General features: G+C 38.2%; 3 protein-coding genes across 7 annotated transcripts; all 3 read left to right on the forward strand.

The window, feature by feature from the left end:
* Window positions 1-6,084: 6,084 nt before the first annotated feature.
* LOC106303195 lies at window positions 6,085-7,008 on the forward strand. The gene has a single exon (XM_013739528.1). The coding sequence runs from the start codon at window positions 6,085-6,087 to the stop codon at window positions 7,006-7,008; it is 924 nt and encodes a 307-aa protein (XP_013594982.1).
* A 3,468-nt stretch (window positions 7,009-10,476) lies between these two features.
* Window positions 10,477-12,546, forward strand: LOC106304139. Of its 5 annotated transcripts, none has more exons than XR_001262642.1 (8): window positions 10,477-10,563; window positions 10,655-10,883; window positions 10,969-11,235; window positions 11,351-11,410; window positions 11,485-11,609; window positions 11,693-11,996; window positions 12,072-12,118; window positions 12,195-12,546. XR_001262642.1 is itself a non-coding variant. In XM_013740538.1 (7 exons), exons 2-6 carry the CDS (start codon window positions 11,388-11,390, stop codon window positions 12,087-12,089), a joined length of 360 nt encoding a protein of 119 aa, XP_013595992.1. In that variant the 5' UTR covers window positions 10,541-10,883; window positions 10,969-11,387; the 3' UTR covers window positions 12,090-12,118; window positions 12,195-12,531. The 5 variants fall into 5 exon arrangements, 1 of the variants encoding a protein (XP_013595992.1); XR_001262641.1 differs by having other exon boundaries at window positions 10,502-10,558; XR_001262640.1 differs by having other exon boundaries at window positions 10,533-10,883.
* Window positions 12,547-14,333: 1,787 nt separating this feature from the next.
* On the forward strand, window positions 14,334-16,077 carry LOC106301320 (signal peptidase complex subunit 3B). Its single transcript, XM_013737686.1, has 6 exons — window positions 14,334-14,535; window positions 14,691-14,738; window positions 15,136-15,198; window positions 15,332-15,385; window positions 15,555-15,641; window positions 15,720-16,077. The coding sequence occupies exons 1-6, from the start codon at window positions 14,416-14,418 to the stop codon at window positions 15,843-15,845; spliced, it is 498 nt and encodes a 165-aa protein (XP_013593140.1). The 5' UTR covers window positions 14,334-14,415; the 3' UTR covers window positions 15,846-16,077.
* The last annotated feature ends 317 nt before the right edge of the window (window positions 16,078-16,394 follow it).

Consider the following 16,394-nt stretch of genomic DNA (forward strand, 5'->3'; position numbering starts at 1 on the left):
AAAGTTTTTGTTTAGAAAAAACTTTGAAAACTTATTTTTGACTTTTTTCAAAATCATTTGCTCGATAAGATTTCAAATCTTTTTTCTTCCAATTCTTTTTTAAAACATTTTTTAAAAAGGTATTTAAAAGATATTCCCTAATGTGTAAGATATCCTTCTGAATTTGAGTTATATGCAAGTTTAAAAAAATCTTCATCAACAAGCATAATATCTTTCTAAGTTTAGGAAGATATTTTGTATACGTAATAATTTTCAATGTTTGGTTACCTCATTATACTATAAATATATTTCAACAGTCTCCCAAGTTTTCAAGCCTATCAATAATAAATACACAAATAACTAAAGTTAAGAGAGAGAAAAAAAAAGAGAAACAAGTATGGCTAAATCAACTTCTTCACTTGTTGTTGCCATCATCTATCTGATGATGTTTTCTTTAGGTAAACATTTATTTTAAAATTTATTCAAAAAGTATACTGGTTTATTAACAAATCAGTGTAATCTAAGCTCAATTACTAGACACATACCCCAATTGTTGTAGACTTGTAATACGTTGTGGTGTTGGTTATGGTATATGCTACCTTTCTACTTTCTCATGCAATATTCAAAGGTTCATGTAACTATATTAAAACTTAGTTTTATATTTATTTATTTGCAGAATATCAAATACGTTGTGTTTAGTCTATTATATCTCCTAAGCCTTAAAATAGTTTGTTAGCTTAATTTAAAAGAAAACGATTTTGTTTTATATATATAGTTGAAGAAAATATGGGATGTGAAGTGGATTATGGCTCATGCAAGGATATAGGAAACTGTGAAGTTATGTGTATGGTTAAATTTGGATCAGCTGCAACGGGTTACTGTGCCGGAGGCTCTGAAACTGGAAGATGTTATTGTGATTTTCCGGGCCCTTGTATTGGCTGATAATATTCATATGTGATTCAAGCTGTATTTTGATCTTTTTTTAAATGAATTAAGAAAAAAAAAATTAAGCTGAATGTCAACTTGACAATATATTGTTTTTTTACTGTTTTATTTTAAAAACATAATATAACTTGACAATATATTGTTTTCTTTTAAAAAAGATATTGAATATTAAATATCAGAATGCTATTGGTTGGTGAACCCAAAATTAACTCATGATCTTATGACTTTCGGTTTCTATTGGTTGACAATTTAGTTGTTATAATAATTTAAAATATTTTAAATAAGACAGTGACATTTTATTGTAAATAATTCTAAAAGGCAAAGGAATAATCTTACGAGAGATTCTGGTTTAATAGTATAGATGTTCTAAATATTGTTATATATTTTGTTGGATCATTTCAAATTTATATTAAAATCTTTTATCAATAGATAAAAATAAGATTATGTTTTCATAGAATAGATAATTAATAATTACCTTTATTATTTCAAAGTTATAAGGTTCTTTCTTAGCATATAGTATACCAGATTATCTTCAGATGGATTAATGTTGCAAACATTATTTTTGGCTTCTTGCGCATTAAATATGATATAAAACTGCTCTATCTCGAGATTAACGATGGAGCGACGGAATATATACTGGTGAAGCTGAACCTGTGTTTCTACTAGATTTTGTAACTGGTTAAAAAAAAAAGACAATTGACGAATCATTTATAGTCGTTAAAGTTACAAGTACTGTAAAACCACTAACTTCGCCGGGAACTTGTTCAAAATGTTAAGATAATAAAACCAAATTTGAGTTAGTGGTCACGATAGACTCTTACGAAGCTTCGATGGCTAAGAGCTTTCTAGACTAGTAAAGCGAAAGCAAATTTGAAAATTTGTTTTTTTTTTTTTAAATATTATATATTATATTTAATTAACCCGATAAATCGGGCAATCAGATCCGGTTACAAACCCGCTTTGAACAAAATATCCGAAATCAAATTATCTTCGCCCGCCCACTAAGCCCGACACATTCCGATAGCTCGTTTTTCGAAATCTTTCAAAATGTAAAACCACTAACTTCGCCGGGAACTTGTTCACAATGTTAAGATAATAAAACCAAATTTGAGTTAGTGGTCACGATAGACTCTTACGAAGCTTCGATGGCTAAGAGCTTTCTAGACTAGTAAAGCGAAAGCAAATTTGAAAATTTGTTTTTTTTTTTTTAAATATTATATATTATATTTAATTAACCCGATAAATCGGCAGATCCGGTTACAAATCCGCTTTGAACAAAATATCCGAAATCAAACTATCTTCGCCCGCCCACTAAGCCCGGCACATTCCAATAGCTCATTTTTCGAAATCCTTCGGAAACCGGTTGCCGTTCTCGACCATTGACGATAAACCACAGAAACGTGAGGTTCTCCTTGTTTCCTTGGATGCCGGGAATTCCCAAGTCGCCTCTGGCGTAGCTAGCTCCCGATGAACTCCACGAGCTTATAACCATCAAGCGCAAGACGAGCAATAGAAGGGAGTTCCAAATACTTACCACGAAACCTTGTTCCACCAAAGTCAGGTTTGTAAAAACGCCACACAGCGCCTGAAACACCACTCTAAACGAGCAAGCACTCGCTACTGCCGCCACTGAACCACTATTCTAAACACATGGCCAAGAAGGAAGCAACATCAAACCACAAGCTTCATAACCTGCAACACCCAGCTGACCCAACCAGATACTAACTGGCAAAACCAAAACTCCTGATGACATGCTTTCTTTTGAGAAAAAAATGTAAGTAAACTTGTTCCTAAATGTAAGTTAAGGACTCGAATCCAAGTGGTTTTACGGTATTGGATTTCACTTTCAAATTAATCACCACTGGACCACAAGCTCCGGTTCTTGTTCCTATATGTTGATGCAGCTTATCAAGCTTTTTACAAACCAATCTGGTAAATTTCCAAGAGTTATAACAACAAAGAATGAATGAAATTTGCGGCTGAAAGGGTGCAAAGAAAAAGAATGCGAAAATGAACATAGAGAAAGAAATTTACCCATTTTTAAGATTTGTTTTGGAAAAATAATAGTTATATAAATAAATTTTATTTAAAATTTATAGATATTTTTTAATATTTTTTGTCTGAAAAATGTAAGGAAAGTGTGGGTAAATGTTTTATAATAAACTAATATGAAAAAATGAATAAATCATCTCATTAATAGTAATTATAAAATATTTTAGCCAAATAACTCGATTGTGTTACTTAAATTGTTTTGTAATCATCTTAGAAAAATTATAGCTATAAAGAAAACGTTTTTTATTATATTGAAAATATATAACATAATGTTGCTTAAGATAACTTTATTATTTATTTTTAATATCAAATTATTTTTGTAAATTTTCTTTTTTTAGGAAATCACAATATATGATATAAATCTATGCATATTAAATTCCTTTTAAGGTTTTATAAATGTTTCCTCTTTATTACATATATATTTTTTATTTAGAAAAAAAAACTAAACTAAAATTTAACTGACAGAAATTAGTAAATAAATTTTTTTAATAGCATCAATTAGATATAATATTTCAATTAGTTAGTGTTAACTATGTGACCATCGTAAGAATTAATGTCAGCACAACACGAATTATACAAATAAAAACAAAATTAAAACCAAAGTAAATATTAAGCAAAAACAAAGATTTTTTCGATATGGTAAAAGTATAATTCTTTTAGTTTATTGAATTATTTAGAGTAATACTTCTTAAAAAGCCTTTTGTAATTATTTCACTAATATGTTTATAGTAAAGAATTATTTTTAGTTTCCCTTTCTAATATATATTATCTTGCTTAAATATTTGTCTCTAAATACTCCCTTCGTTCCTTAATGATAGACTTTTTAGAAAAAAAATTTGTTTCAGAAAGATGTATTTTTTGTATTTTTTATGAAAAATTCTAAACTTCAAGAAAACTAATTGACTTTATTGAATTATTATTGATTAAAAGTTATTGAAAATTGAAAATTACAGAAAATGACATTTATTATGATAGTTTAATGTGTTTTCTTAATATGTGTGAAAATACCAAAAAATCTATCTTTTAGGAACGGAAGAAGTATTATTTTGAATTTTAAAAATAAATATCAATTTTTGTGATTTTTTTTTGATAAATCATATTATACAACAGTCCCCAAGTGATTCACTATCTCAAGTTTTTAACCATCCTGAATCTGTTCACTACTCCACAGAATCATCAAGAGGTCTTATTCGTAAACCCTTACCCAGTAATTATGCCTATATGTCATTTCGCCAAACATAAATTATCTAAAATGTTTGTGTATTGTTATGTTTTACCAGTTAAACTGAACGAGAGGACTAGGCCATCCACTAAGCAAAATTTGCCTGATTTAAATACATCTGGTAAGATCATCTTGAACTAATTAAAGAGTAATTTCATTTATTTTCATCTAACCAACTGCGGCCACGTTTATGATAGGTTTAACTTGGCAATCCTTACAAGGTTCTAGCTCTATAAATGACACGATCACTTCAAGCAAAAGAAGTTGTGGAAATATTCGTCCAAAAAATCTATTCCAATCGTTCTCATGCTCTGCTACTACTGATCTTCCTACTACGACTACATTGTCCAGAAAAGGAAAGCAAGGTTGTCTATATGAAACCAACATAGAAGAAATCCCAGAATTGCAGAATCCTCTCGAAGGTATTTGGCCATATTATGTTATTTATATAAGAGTTACACTGTATGTGATCAGTACTAATCTATATTGTTACATGAGCAGAAGAGAGTTACCAGATTTATGATATCAGTTCAGAAGAAGAAAATACAAATGATGATGATCATTCTGATTGTAATACACCAACTTTGCCCCAAGAAGAAATAAGTGATCAAAGTGCTTATATTTCAACAATGGCAACTGTTTTTAAGACCATGTTTGAAGAGAAACATGACAGCTCGGCAGTCACAGAACCCACAACGCAACCACACACCCCGATTTCTGCAACCACCGACCATCTTGGAATAACGAGCGCACAACTAGCTGCAATGATAATCTCGGACCATCTAGCCAACACCTCGACGCTAGTGGCGACGCCCTCGGGCGAACCATCAATTGTGGCAACCTCAGACCATCTAGCCAACACCTCGACGCTAGTGGCGACGACCTCGGGCGAACCATCAATGGTTGCAACCTCGGACCATCTAGCCAACACCTCGACGCTAGTGGCGACGACCTTGGGCGAACCATCAATGGTTGCAACCTCGGACCATCTAGCCAACGCCTCGACACTAGTAGCGACGACCTCGGACAATCCATCAATGGTGGCAACCTAAGACCATCCAGCCAACACCTCGACGTTAGTGGCGACAACCTCGACCCAGCCATCAATGATGACAACCTCGGCCCTTCCAGCCAACAACACAGCGTCTATGGTGGCGACCTCGGCCCTACCAGAAGCAGTTACGACCTCGCGTCATCCAGCCGGCACCACATCTCTCATACCGACGACCTCAGTCCAACCAATAAATCTAGAGACTTACGCTCGGATCACAACTCCTGTACAACCCACAAACAGGACAACACATGTCGTAACCCCAGCTGAAACACAACCAAACACAAGAACGATGTACTCCACTCAGCCACGTGCAACCCACAAACAAGACAACACCTGTCGTAACCCCAGCTGCAACACAACCACCTAACACAAGAACGATGTACTCAACTCAGCCAGACATCTCCCTGATCTTTCAGACCTTCTCGGAAGGATCGACGAGCTCGCTCGAGGAACGACCTCTCGTTTGGACGACTTCGCGCATTCTCAGATTGCTTACAACTACTGCATCAACGAACTCCAGTCTGTCGAGATTGGCACATCAAGATCACAACAAGTTGATATCACTCCATGACTCCAGCGTGTTCTTTTTAACGATTTACCAACACCATTGACCGGTTCAGGACAGCAGCGATCAATCCAAGCCAACGATCTACGTGCCCCAATCACAAGTTCCGGACAACAACATCAGAATCATGTGAACGAATCTTCAGCACCAATCATCGACTCCAGACAGCAGAGCCCAAGTTATCTAAATGATCAACATCTTCAAAACACAAATTTCCCACAGATCACCAACAGGGAGACCCAACACAGAGACGACGACATTGGAGAAATGAGGGCTCAGCTGCAAAGCATGAACTCCAAAGTCCATAAGGCAACCAGCGCAGCACCAGAGATCGATCGTGTACTCCGCGAGACCCAGAATACACCTTTTACAACTCGTCTCCTCAGTATCCCAGTTCGACATCAGAAGAACAAAATCAAACTCCCGACTTATAACGGAACATCTGATCCAAGAGAGTATCTTACTGCCTTCAGCATCGCAACAGGGAGAGCCAATTTCTCACCAGAAGAACGCGACGCCAGTCTCTGTCAATTGTTTGTGGAAAATTTGAGCGGACTCGCCCTCGGTTGGTTCTCCCGCCTTGAAACCCATTCTATCGACAACTACAATCAACTTTCGACGGCCTTCCTCAAACACTACTCGTTGTTTATCCAACAGAGTGCAACTAATGCCGACCTATGGACTCTAAACTCAAGAACCTACGAAACACTACGCTCGTACATCGACAAGTTCAGAGCCATTGTTTCTCGCATCACCGTACTTGACGAAGCAGCAGTCCACGCACTCCGAAACGGTCTTTGGCACGAATCACCATTCCGAGAAGAGCTCATGAAGTATACACCACAGACTCTGGAAGATGCACTCCATCGGGCGATAACTTTCATCGAAATCGAAGAAGATAAAGCTGCATTCAGCAAAAAACACGCAGCCACCAAAAAATCATCTTCGAAAGATAAAGAGCCTAACGAATACTACAAACCTAGACAGCATTATGACAAAACGTACATAGATGGAAAGAGCAGAAAAGCACCCAATTATCAAATCAGCGACCAACCATCCAGTCGCTCCACAGGAAAGCAGGCTCGCAACAGTCAAGGATCAGAAGATGCCCAGGCATATTGCAGTTCTATAAAAAATATAAAAAATCTACCTAAGAAGAAGGCGCAAGCAAGAAGACCGGCACACCCCTGATGTACCAGAAATAAGACTCCAGGAGGATCCGCCCTTTTAATCTAAGCATTTACTTTTCTTGTAAAGGTGAACTACGGTCGGCTTGATCCCGGCCTGTGGGGTACGTAGGCAAACCTCTCACGAGGCTCAGCTAGTTCTATAAAAAATTTTTATATTTTTCAAACAAATATCAGGATACGACCATCTCTCACGTAAAAAAAATACGAGATCCGTTCTCAGTGCTGCAGCTCCGCACTCACACTTAATCAAATTTGCAAAAAAAATTATACGAGATCCGTTCTCAGTGATGCAGCTCCGCGCTCACGCTTAATCAAATTTGCAAAAAAAATTATACGAGATCCATTCTCAGTGATGCAGCTCCGCGCTCACATTTAATCAAAATTGCAAAAAAAAAAATATACGAGATCCATTCTCAGTGCTGCAGCTTCGCGCTCACACTTAATCAAATTTGCAAAAAAAAATATACAAGATCCATTCTCAGTGCTGCAGCTCTACGCTCACACTTAATGAAATTTGCAAAAAAAAAGAAAAATAATAATAATAATAATAATACGAGATCCGTTCTCAGTGCTGCAGCTCCGCGCTGACACTTAATCAGTGACGTTTCAGAGCCAAGATCAAGCAATGAAAGGCAATTAACCTAGTAAAAAAACGGTGCATATTTTCAACCTGAGTCAATAAACAGGATGCACTGCCAAACCTCCGATCGCCTCACCTCAGTCCAATCCCGAGCCCATGTCGCCTTGAGTATTCCACACACTCACTATCACCAGGAGCAAGAGGAACACCAACTAAATGAGAGACAAGCTCGAACCAGAAGACAACGAGCTCAACCCCACCTCACCACGACACGGCTCCGTCGACAACGGCAAGCTCAGGATAGCAAGTGACAAGCTTGAACCAAGGGACGAGCTAGGAACGTCAGGAAACAATCTTGGAACCAAAAACTGACGAGCTTGAAACAAAAGCCGAGCTCGACCCCACCAATGGCAAGCTCATGCCCTCCACATCAGACACCACACTTGTCGCCATCGCCAAACTCGGATCATCAACAACCGATAATGACAACCCAGATTCAGAGCTTTCCCTAGCTCGGCCCACACTCGAAACCAGGGCATCTCGACCACACTCCTTCACCAACGAAGAATCCGAAGCAGCAACGGACGAGCTCGAACTCAAAGCCGCCATTAACAAACTGAGAGCATCAGATGAGCTCGGAACAGCAGACAAGTTTGGGTTCTCCAACAACGAAATTGGAGACACCATTAACGAGCTTGGAGCTGCCATTGACGAGCTTGGGACGACAGGAGACGATCTCGGTATCTTCAACAACGAGCTTGGAGCCACCACTGACGAGCTCGAGACGACAGAAGACGAACTCGGAGCCTCCATTGACGAGCTCGAGACGACAGAAGACGAACTTGGAGCCGCCATTGACGAGCTCGGGACGACAGAAGACGAACTCGGAACCCCCATTGACGAGCTCGGGACGACGTGTGACGAGCTCAGCTCCTCCTTCAACGAGCTCAGCCTCTTCTTTCTTACACCTCAAACCCACAACCAAAACCCCTCCTTCCTTTTAACGAGCTCGGGACAACAGAAGACGAACTCGGAGCCGCCATTGACGAGCTCGAGACGACATAAGACGAACTCGGAGCCGCCATTGACGAGCACAGCTCCTCCTTCAACGAGCTCAGCCTCTTCTTTCTTACACCTTAAACCTACAACCAAAACCCCTCTTTTTTTAAAAAAAAAGCTCAGCTCCTCCTTCAACGAGCTCAGCCTCTTCTTTCTTACACCTCAAACCCACAACCAAAACCCCTCTTTCTTTTTGACGAGCTCGGGACAACATAAGACAACTCGGAGCCGCCATTGACGAGTTCGAGACGAACTCGGAGCCGCCATTGACGAGCTTGGGATGACAGAAGACGAATTCGGAACCACCATTGATGTGCTCAGGACGACGGGTGACGAGCTCAGCTCCTCCTTCAACGAGCTCAGCCTCTTCTTTCTTACAACTCAAACCTACAACCAAAACCTCTCTTTTTTTAAAAAATAAAAATAAAAAATGTCGGGAGGGAGATAAGGAATGGAGGAGGACCACCCAAAAAAAAAAAAAAAAAAAATACAAATAAAAAGATAAGAAAGAGAGAGAAGGAACCACACCTAGAAAAAAGACACAAAAGAAATTTTTTTTTACCTTGCTTCCAAGTGAGGGACAAGAACTAAAAAAAGACACAAAAAGAATTGTCAGGCCCTATTTTCCGATAATTCCCGAGTCTGACCTGATTTTCTCAGACAAAAGATTTCAGAAGAATTCACCAAGACTCGACACTTGGTGAACTGTGGGGGGGGGGGACAATTGTTGGAGATGGACTTATCACATACCCATTAAGAGCTAAGCCCAAAATCAGGTCTGGCCCGTTGAACAACAATCGATGAGACAAAACGTACATCACTATAAATAGAAGACGCCAGACTCATTCGAAGGACAGTCAGAAACGTATAGAAAGTACAGAAAGGGAGAGCACCGCCTCTTCATCACAGACAAAGTCTTGGACGACCTCGACCACTAGGCGAGCTCGGCCCAGACGACCTCAGGCCATAAAATAGAAAGATACTTGTTTAGACGAACTGTTTAGACGAACATCTTTAGTTCTTGTAATTGACCGAGTTTGTTTATTCTTGACTATTAATACGAAAATCTCCACCCCTTTACATCATTTATAAATATTACATCATCGACTAGATATGAAAACAACAGATGGGACCGGTGGTTATTCATCAAAACACCGCCGTTTATGTGGCGGAGCCGGGACGATGGTTCTATTAGGCGAGGTCGTGGTGATAGCATGTAAGCAAATGCAGTACTTCCGGTGAATCAGTACGAGCAGACCGGTGAACTTTTCTTAGAAACACGTCGTGTTTGTGGAGGAGTACGCTGGTTCCTTCGCCTAGAGTTGAAGTTAGAAAGGACGGTAAAAGAACATCATCGGTTCAAACTCAATGTACCGAGACAATTGGTTTAAGTTTAACCAGCGATCCCGTTTGGTTGTCGGTTTAGTTGGCTACATCTTTTAGGCAGCAAGTGTTAAAATATAAAATAGAATTGATAGAATAAAAAATGAATGAAATGTAGAAAAACATAATAAATCCATCTCATTTATTTTTCAAAAGTTTGTAGAAAACTATCTTTTCTTTGGATTTTGTTTGTTTTTATGGGATTGACAGAATGATTATTTCATTCAATTTAAAAGGTAAAAAAAACTGTAGTATCTATCTATATATATAATAATAATTTGGAGTTTTCACCCACCTCAAGCAGCCACGTACTTCTTTTGGTGTGGACGTATGTTGCCACGTGTCATTAACTTATCATTCCGCTCACGAAAACTTTCGTAACTATACTATGGGCCGTTTGATGGGTCTTATGTAATGTTTTGTATGGTTTAGGCCCACATGTATTTAGGGCTTCAACACTCTCCGTCTTCTGCTTACAGAGCATTGCCGTCTTCAAGTTACAGATGACGTCGTCTCCGATTCCAACGATGTAACGTCTGTTATTGACAATTAAATCTGAGCATTTACATCAATTATACAACTCCTTCCACTCTCTAGATTTTAATCGAGCTTATCATCTTTCTAGGTAACGGCCAGAATCTTCACCTATAAATGTGTTTTCAGCCAACGATGAACGGCATCCCATATACGAAATCTGAAAACACGATCCCTGCTACTCACCAACTCAACAATCGCGCAATCCTCTATCTTACCTGGCGATTTGAAAGCTAGCCACTGTACAAATGCCACCGAGGTCCGTCTTCTGAGGTTTAGGGAGGCCAGGAATGTGAAGAAAGGGCGAGAGTTAATAGAATGTAATCACAGTCCTTTCCTATTAACAATATATATGAGCCTCTGAAATCCTGTTTTCTAATTATATTGTTTTCTCTTGCCAAACAGTTGACCCTTATCCAAAGGTCCGTCAGTGCCAACCGTCACAGCCCTTTCCTTGACGTTCAGTGTGGGATCATTTTAAACGTTCAGCAGTTTCGACGTCACAAGGAGCAACAACAAGTTCCGTCTGTCTGAGACTCCCCTCTCCATACGCTTCAATGATGGGACGTCTTTTGTAGAGCTAACCGATTCGGTGAAATAAATACCTACTGAACTGTTACGATTTCATAGACCAGCTACGTGCATTGGCGAACACCAACAGACAACTACCTGGTATGTTTGTAATCTTCTTTATCTATCTTGTCGCTTAAGAATCCTACGTCCGTCTATATTAAGGTCCTGCTACGTTTTAATTTTCGAACATAATCGGTGAGCTAACTGCAATCAGGAGCACTAATAACGATACACACGGGTCGCAGCGCGTAATGCTTACTCTTTGCATAGAGAGGTTGTTTGTACAGTCAAACTCCAGTGGTTTGCGTGTTTTACAACTATATATTCCAATGTAACTCTATATTGCAGTTATATCACCGTGGTCATTAGCATCTTTGATGCCTTAGCCCTTGCATTTTATAACAAACTCGAGAGCTACGGGACGGAACCAACAATTGTACTTGCCACCAGCATAAATCCGAAACTTGTTGGAGGTCAGTAAGCTAGGGTCTCATTCATACGATAACTAAAATCTTAAACAAACATAGCTTCCATTTATTAAATTTCAGTTATGCAGGTCGATTTGTTAATGTCACATCTGGAACACACCTTTACTTCGACACGGAGACCGCTGTTGGAAAAGAAAAGATTGACAAGCAAGTGACCCTCATTCTAATTAGATAGAGACCACTTGGTTCACATTAAGCATGTTTCCATCTGCTTTAATTTATTTTTTGACTGTCATTCAACACTTATCTCTTAATAGGTTGACAGGTGAAGGCACATATGAGACAACATCTTCATCGAAGGTGGTATATGCACAGAAAGAAGCCCTGATCGCTTCAGAGCTAAAGCAATATGTTATCGCTGCCGACCCTCAGGTTCGCTTCTCGTCTAATTTAGAAAGCGCTATGAATTAACCAAACTAATAGATAATGTTTTCTTTGGCATCACAGATAATTGAGTTTCTTTGACCGGAATTCTGCCAGGCTTTGTTAAAGATGTTGGTACCTAATCCTAATTTTAGTTATGCTGCTACCTAAATTATATAAACGATGTATTTGATATTTTGAAAACAGGAGGATGAAGAGGTTCCTGATGCTCAGCTTCCTGGAGTGAATGCACTAGCTTCGAATGGAGCTGCTGATGAGAACTCCAATGTTGCGCCCCACCATCCATGTCTGCTGATCCAGCTGCCGAAGGTGAACCATCAACCAAACAGCAACTTGATCCGAGCCACAGTGGATCCAAGAAGGCACGCTTGGCATAATTTCACGTAGATACCTTTGATAACCATTGAATACTTATCACGTGGATACCCTTAACAAAAGTATTAATGCTTTTGCATCTTTTTCTACTTTTGTTTTCAACTCACTGTAGTGATCAGTGTTTGAATTATTAATGCAAGTTTATTTTATACAGGCAACATTTTGTTAAGATAAGTCAAGTAGTCATGCTACCTTACGTATGAAGTTCATACTTCTAAACACTTGGTAGTCTGCGTAAGCAATTGATGATAAAGTTACATGTCTATAGAGGTGTCAACTGGGTGGGCTGACCATGGGCTAGTCCAGTCCAATTCATTTTGGGCGGGCTATGGACGTGCCCAATTAATAAATGGTCCAACTGGACAATAGACCAATTGGTACATGGTCCAATTGGGCAAAGACCAAAAGGACAATTGGTGTCCATGGGCTTCTTAAAACATTTTTTATGAGTTTAATAAAAGAAAACATAACTTTACGATTTAATCCAAAACAATAGTTTTATCGCTAAAATAAAAAATTCACGATTTTGACAGAAAACATAATTTCACAATTTTGACGGAAAAATGTATTTCATTAATTTGGCGGGAAAACGCAATTTCTCGATTTTGGCGGGAAAACGCAATTTCTCGATTTTGGCGGAAAACGCAATTTCTCGATTTTGACGGGAAAACGCAATTTCTCGGTTTTGGCGGGAAAACGCAATTTCTCGGTTTTGGTGGGAAAACGCAATTTTTCGGTTTTGGCGAGAAAACGCAATTTCTCGGTTTTGGAGGGAAAACACAATTTCTCGGTTTCTGTGGGAAAACGTAATTTCTCGGTTTTGGCGGAAAAACGCAATTTTCGGTTTGGCGGGAAAACGCAATTTCTTGGTTTTGGCGGGAAAACACAATTTCTCGGTTTCGGTGAGAAAGCGTAATTTCTCGATTTTGGCGGGAAAACGCAATTTTCGGTTTTGGCGGGAAAACACAATTTTTCTGGTTTTAGCGGGAAAACGTAATTTCAAAATTTTAGTAATAAGATCTAAACTAATAATTAAAAAATAATTATAAATTTTATTGGGTGTTCATGGGCATGCCCATTTGAACATGGTCTCTATTGGTCTTGGACATTTGTTTGGACCATTGTCCAATATGGACCACCCATTAGTGTCCAAAACTGAAATGGTCCAACTGGTCATGCCAATTTGGATCATGGACGGACCATTTGACAGCTATACATGTCTACTAACTTTTTCTTAAAAAATACATAAACCATACAATTAAACAGTGTACACTTCAAGTATTTCCTCAAAACAAGATTAAAAGCATCAAAATTACGGCATCCAAGTCTCGATGAGTACATCCAAATCTACACTGCCGGTGCCACTGTCCCTCAAATACCTGTTACATGTAAATCGTCAAAGATGTACATTTGTTGAAAGGTGTTGACGTATATATATATAGATTTGACGTCCACACCACTAAAAACGTTTGTCCATGTTATCCAAGAATAAAAGTCAAAAGAATAAATATAAATCATTACATTTTTTAAACTCATTTATTTAAAATTTTGTGTTCTCTTAAAAAAAACCATTACATTTTTTAATTCATTTATTAAAAATTTTATGTCCTCTTAAAAAAATATAGTGGTTCTTTCAACTCAAACCAACAAAATTAAATTTACAATACGATCTTAGAAAGTTTTAAATTTATCATATTCAATTTAAAACAATATTTCAAATGTTCTATAAAATGTTTTGATCAAATGTTCTATAAAATAAAAATATATTTTAACATAAAACAATTTTTTTTGTAAATTTCGGGCGGGCCAACCCCTTGTATACATAATTTTAGTCTTTTTTTTTTACATAAGTTTAGTCTACAATACAGATTCTATCAAAATAATCGGTAAAGGAAATAAATCAGGGTATTATTTAAATTTTAATTAGTAAAGTTATATAAAAAATGGCGAAAAAAAGAAACGTCCTTCTTCTTCTTCCTGCGAGTGGATCCGGAGAGCGAAAAAAGCACCAGACGAGTGATTATAAGAGAGGATGCATTCTTTTGGGTACAGAGCGAATTCTCTGCTCACATTCGCTGTGACGATACTGGCCTTTATGTGCGCGATTGTATCCTTCTCCTTCAGTAACCAAACTCCCTCTGCTCAGATCCAGGTTTGCGTTAGTTTTGTATCCCTTAGTGTAATCCTGGATCTAATGCTTTATTTCGTGAGAGGGTGAAACTTGTTTAGATCCTTAGTTTTTTTTTTTGATCCTTTGTGGTGGAAAAGTCTGAGCCTTTTTAATAATGATTGTGCTTTGGTGTGTAGATATTGAACATCAATTGGTTTCAGAAGCAACCCCATGGAAATGATGAGGTAAGCTCTCATGGTTTCATCAGATGAAAGTTTGGCCTTTGATGGTTGAGTTGAGTAAGATCCATAATATGGTCATGACTTTGTACTTTTGGTTTGAAACTTTTAAGTGATAGTCATATGAAGCTTAGTAGTCATTGTGTTTCTTGAATTTGATATCCCTTGGGTTTCAGATGCGTCTGTTTATTTGAACATTGTAGTAGAATAAGATTATTTTACAATAGCCTAGCCCTCTTGAAAGTCATATTGAACTCAAATTGTCCAAGTTGTTGAATATAAACCAGGAATGTGATATAAGTTAATAAATAAATGCTCGGTTATTTTCCAGCTTATATGCACACACCGCTAGTTTTGTCTTCGTTATCTGTTGCATATATTCAGCACATAACGTGTGTTTCAGGTCAGCTTGACACTGAACATAACAGCGGACTTGCAGTCACTCTTTACTTGGAACACAAAGCAGGTATTGTACCATATGAAAACACACCAAATGCTAATCTGAGATCTTTCCAGTCTCATACTGTAACCCTGAATACTTCTTTTTGTATGGTCTCGGATAAACATAACGAAACCAACACAAATGAAAATATTTGTAGGTATTCGCTTTTGTAGCAGCAGAGTATAAAACCTCCAAGAATTCCCTAAACCAGGTATAAATTTACTCTGCTTCAAACGCTTTATAACTTTACTGCTCTCGCTGTGGATGAGAACAAGTTCAGAGTTATGTGTGGTTTAGCGTTGTTGTCTTCCTAATGCATGTAATGTAGATAAGGACCCTCTTGTTGATATACGATGAACATTTGACATTTTTTTTAACAGGTTTCTCTATGGGATGCCATAATACCCGAGAAGGAGCATGCCAAGTTCTGGATACAAATCTCAAATAAGTACCGTTTCATTGATCAGGTACTTTGAAAGCACTTTCTCTTAAAACACTCGTCGTTCCCCTTTGTCAAGAGCATATCCGATTGTGGATCTTTCTAGGGATACAACCTCCGAAGGAAAGATTTCAACTTGACACTGCACTGGCATGTCATGCCCAAGACTGGCAAGATGTTTGCTGACAAAATAGTCATGTCTGGTTATAGTTTACCTGATGCATACAGATGATTATGAAGAGCCGCCTCATGCATCATCATCTAGGAAAGAAAGAGAGGTATGTTTCAGGTTTGAGACTCCAATGTCTGATCTGTATACTGAGAACATGTTAATTTATGTTATGAACCAGATTGTGGATGACTCATAACTAAGAGATTATGATTTGTAATCTTTCCATTTATCTATGACCGTGTAATCTCTTATATATGAAACCTTTATGTTATGAATAAAGATAGATTTTTCCATTACTTTTATAACATGTTATCAGCACGAAACACTAAATCCCTAAGCTAATACCAAAATCGAAAAACCCTAAAACCCTAACCCTAGCCGGCGATCCGGCGATCCGGCGAACCCTAAACCCCTATCGCGTCTCTTGTTCCCGCTTCTGTTCCAGCTCGCGTCCCCGATCAGCTTCAGCCCAAGGCGTTCTTGATTCTAGTTCAGACGTTCGTGACTCGAGAGCAGCTCCAGCACGCGACCTCTTCCTCGTTCGCGACAACATCAGACAGCTCGCGTCCGACGATCAAGGCGTTCCCGATCAAGCAACAAAGGACGTCC

Source organism: Brassica oleracea, chromosome C7, assembly GCF_000695525.1.
Source record: "Brassica oleracea var. oleracea cultivar TO1000 chromosome C7, BOL, whole genome shotgun sequence".
Lineage (NCBI taxonomy): Eukaryota > Viridiplantae > Streptophyta > Magnoliopsida > Brassicales > Brassicaceae > Brassica > Brassica oleracea.

What these genes read in the sequence shown, in the direction of transcription:
- LOC106303195 (XM_013739528.1), top strand. Translation starts at nt 6,085, where the DNA reads ATGAGGGCTCAGCTGCAAAGCATGAACTCCAAAGTCCATAAGGCAACC.
- LOC106304139 (XM_013740538.1), top strand. Translation starts at nt 11,388, where the DNA reads ATGCTTACTCTTTGCATAGAGAG. An exon ending in CTTACTCTTTGCATAGAGAG is followed by an intron (nt 11,411 to 11,484) that starts GTTGTTTGTACA and finishes TCTATATTGCAG; the next exon opens with TTATATCACCGTGGTCATTA. An exon ending in AAATCCGAAACTTGTTGGAG is followed by an intron (nt 11,610 to 11,692) that starts GTCAGTAAGCTA and finishes TCAGTTATGCAG; the next exon opens with GTCGATTTGTTAATGTCACA.
- LOC106301320 (XM_013737686.1), top strand. Translation starts at nt 14,416, where the DNA reads ATGCATTCTTTTGGGTACAGAGCGAATTCTCTGCTCACATTCGCTGTG. An exon ending in CTCCCTCTGCTCAGATCCAG is followed by an intron (nt 14,536 to 14,690) that starts GTTTGCGTTAGT and finishes TTTGGTGTGTAG; the next exon opens with ATATTGAACATCAATTGGTT. An exon ending in AACCCCATGGAAATGATGAG is followed by an intron (nt 14,739 to 15,135) that starts GTAAGCTCTCAT and finishes CGTGTGTTTCAG; the next exon opens with GTCAGCTTGACACTGAACAT.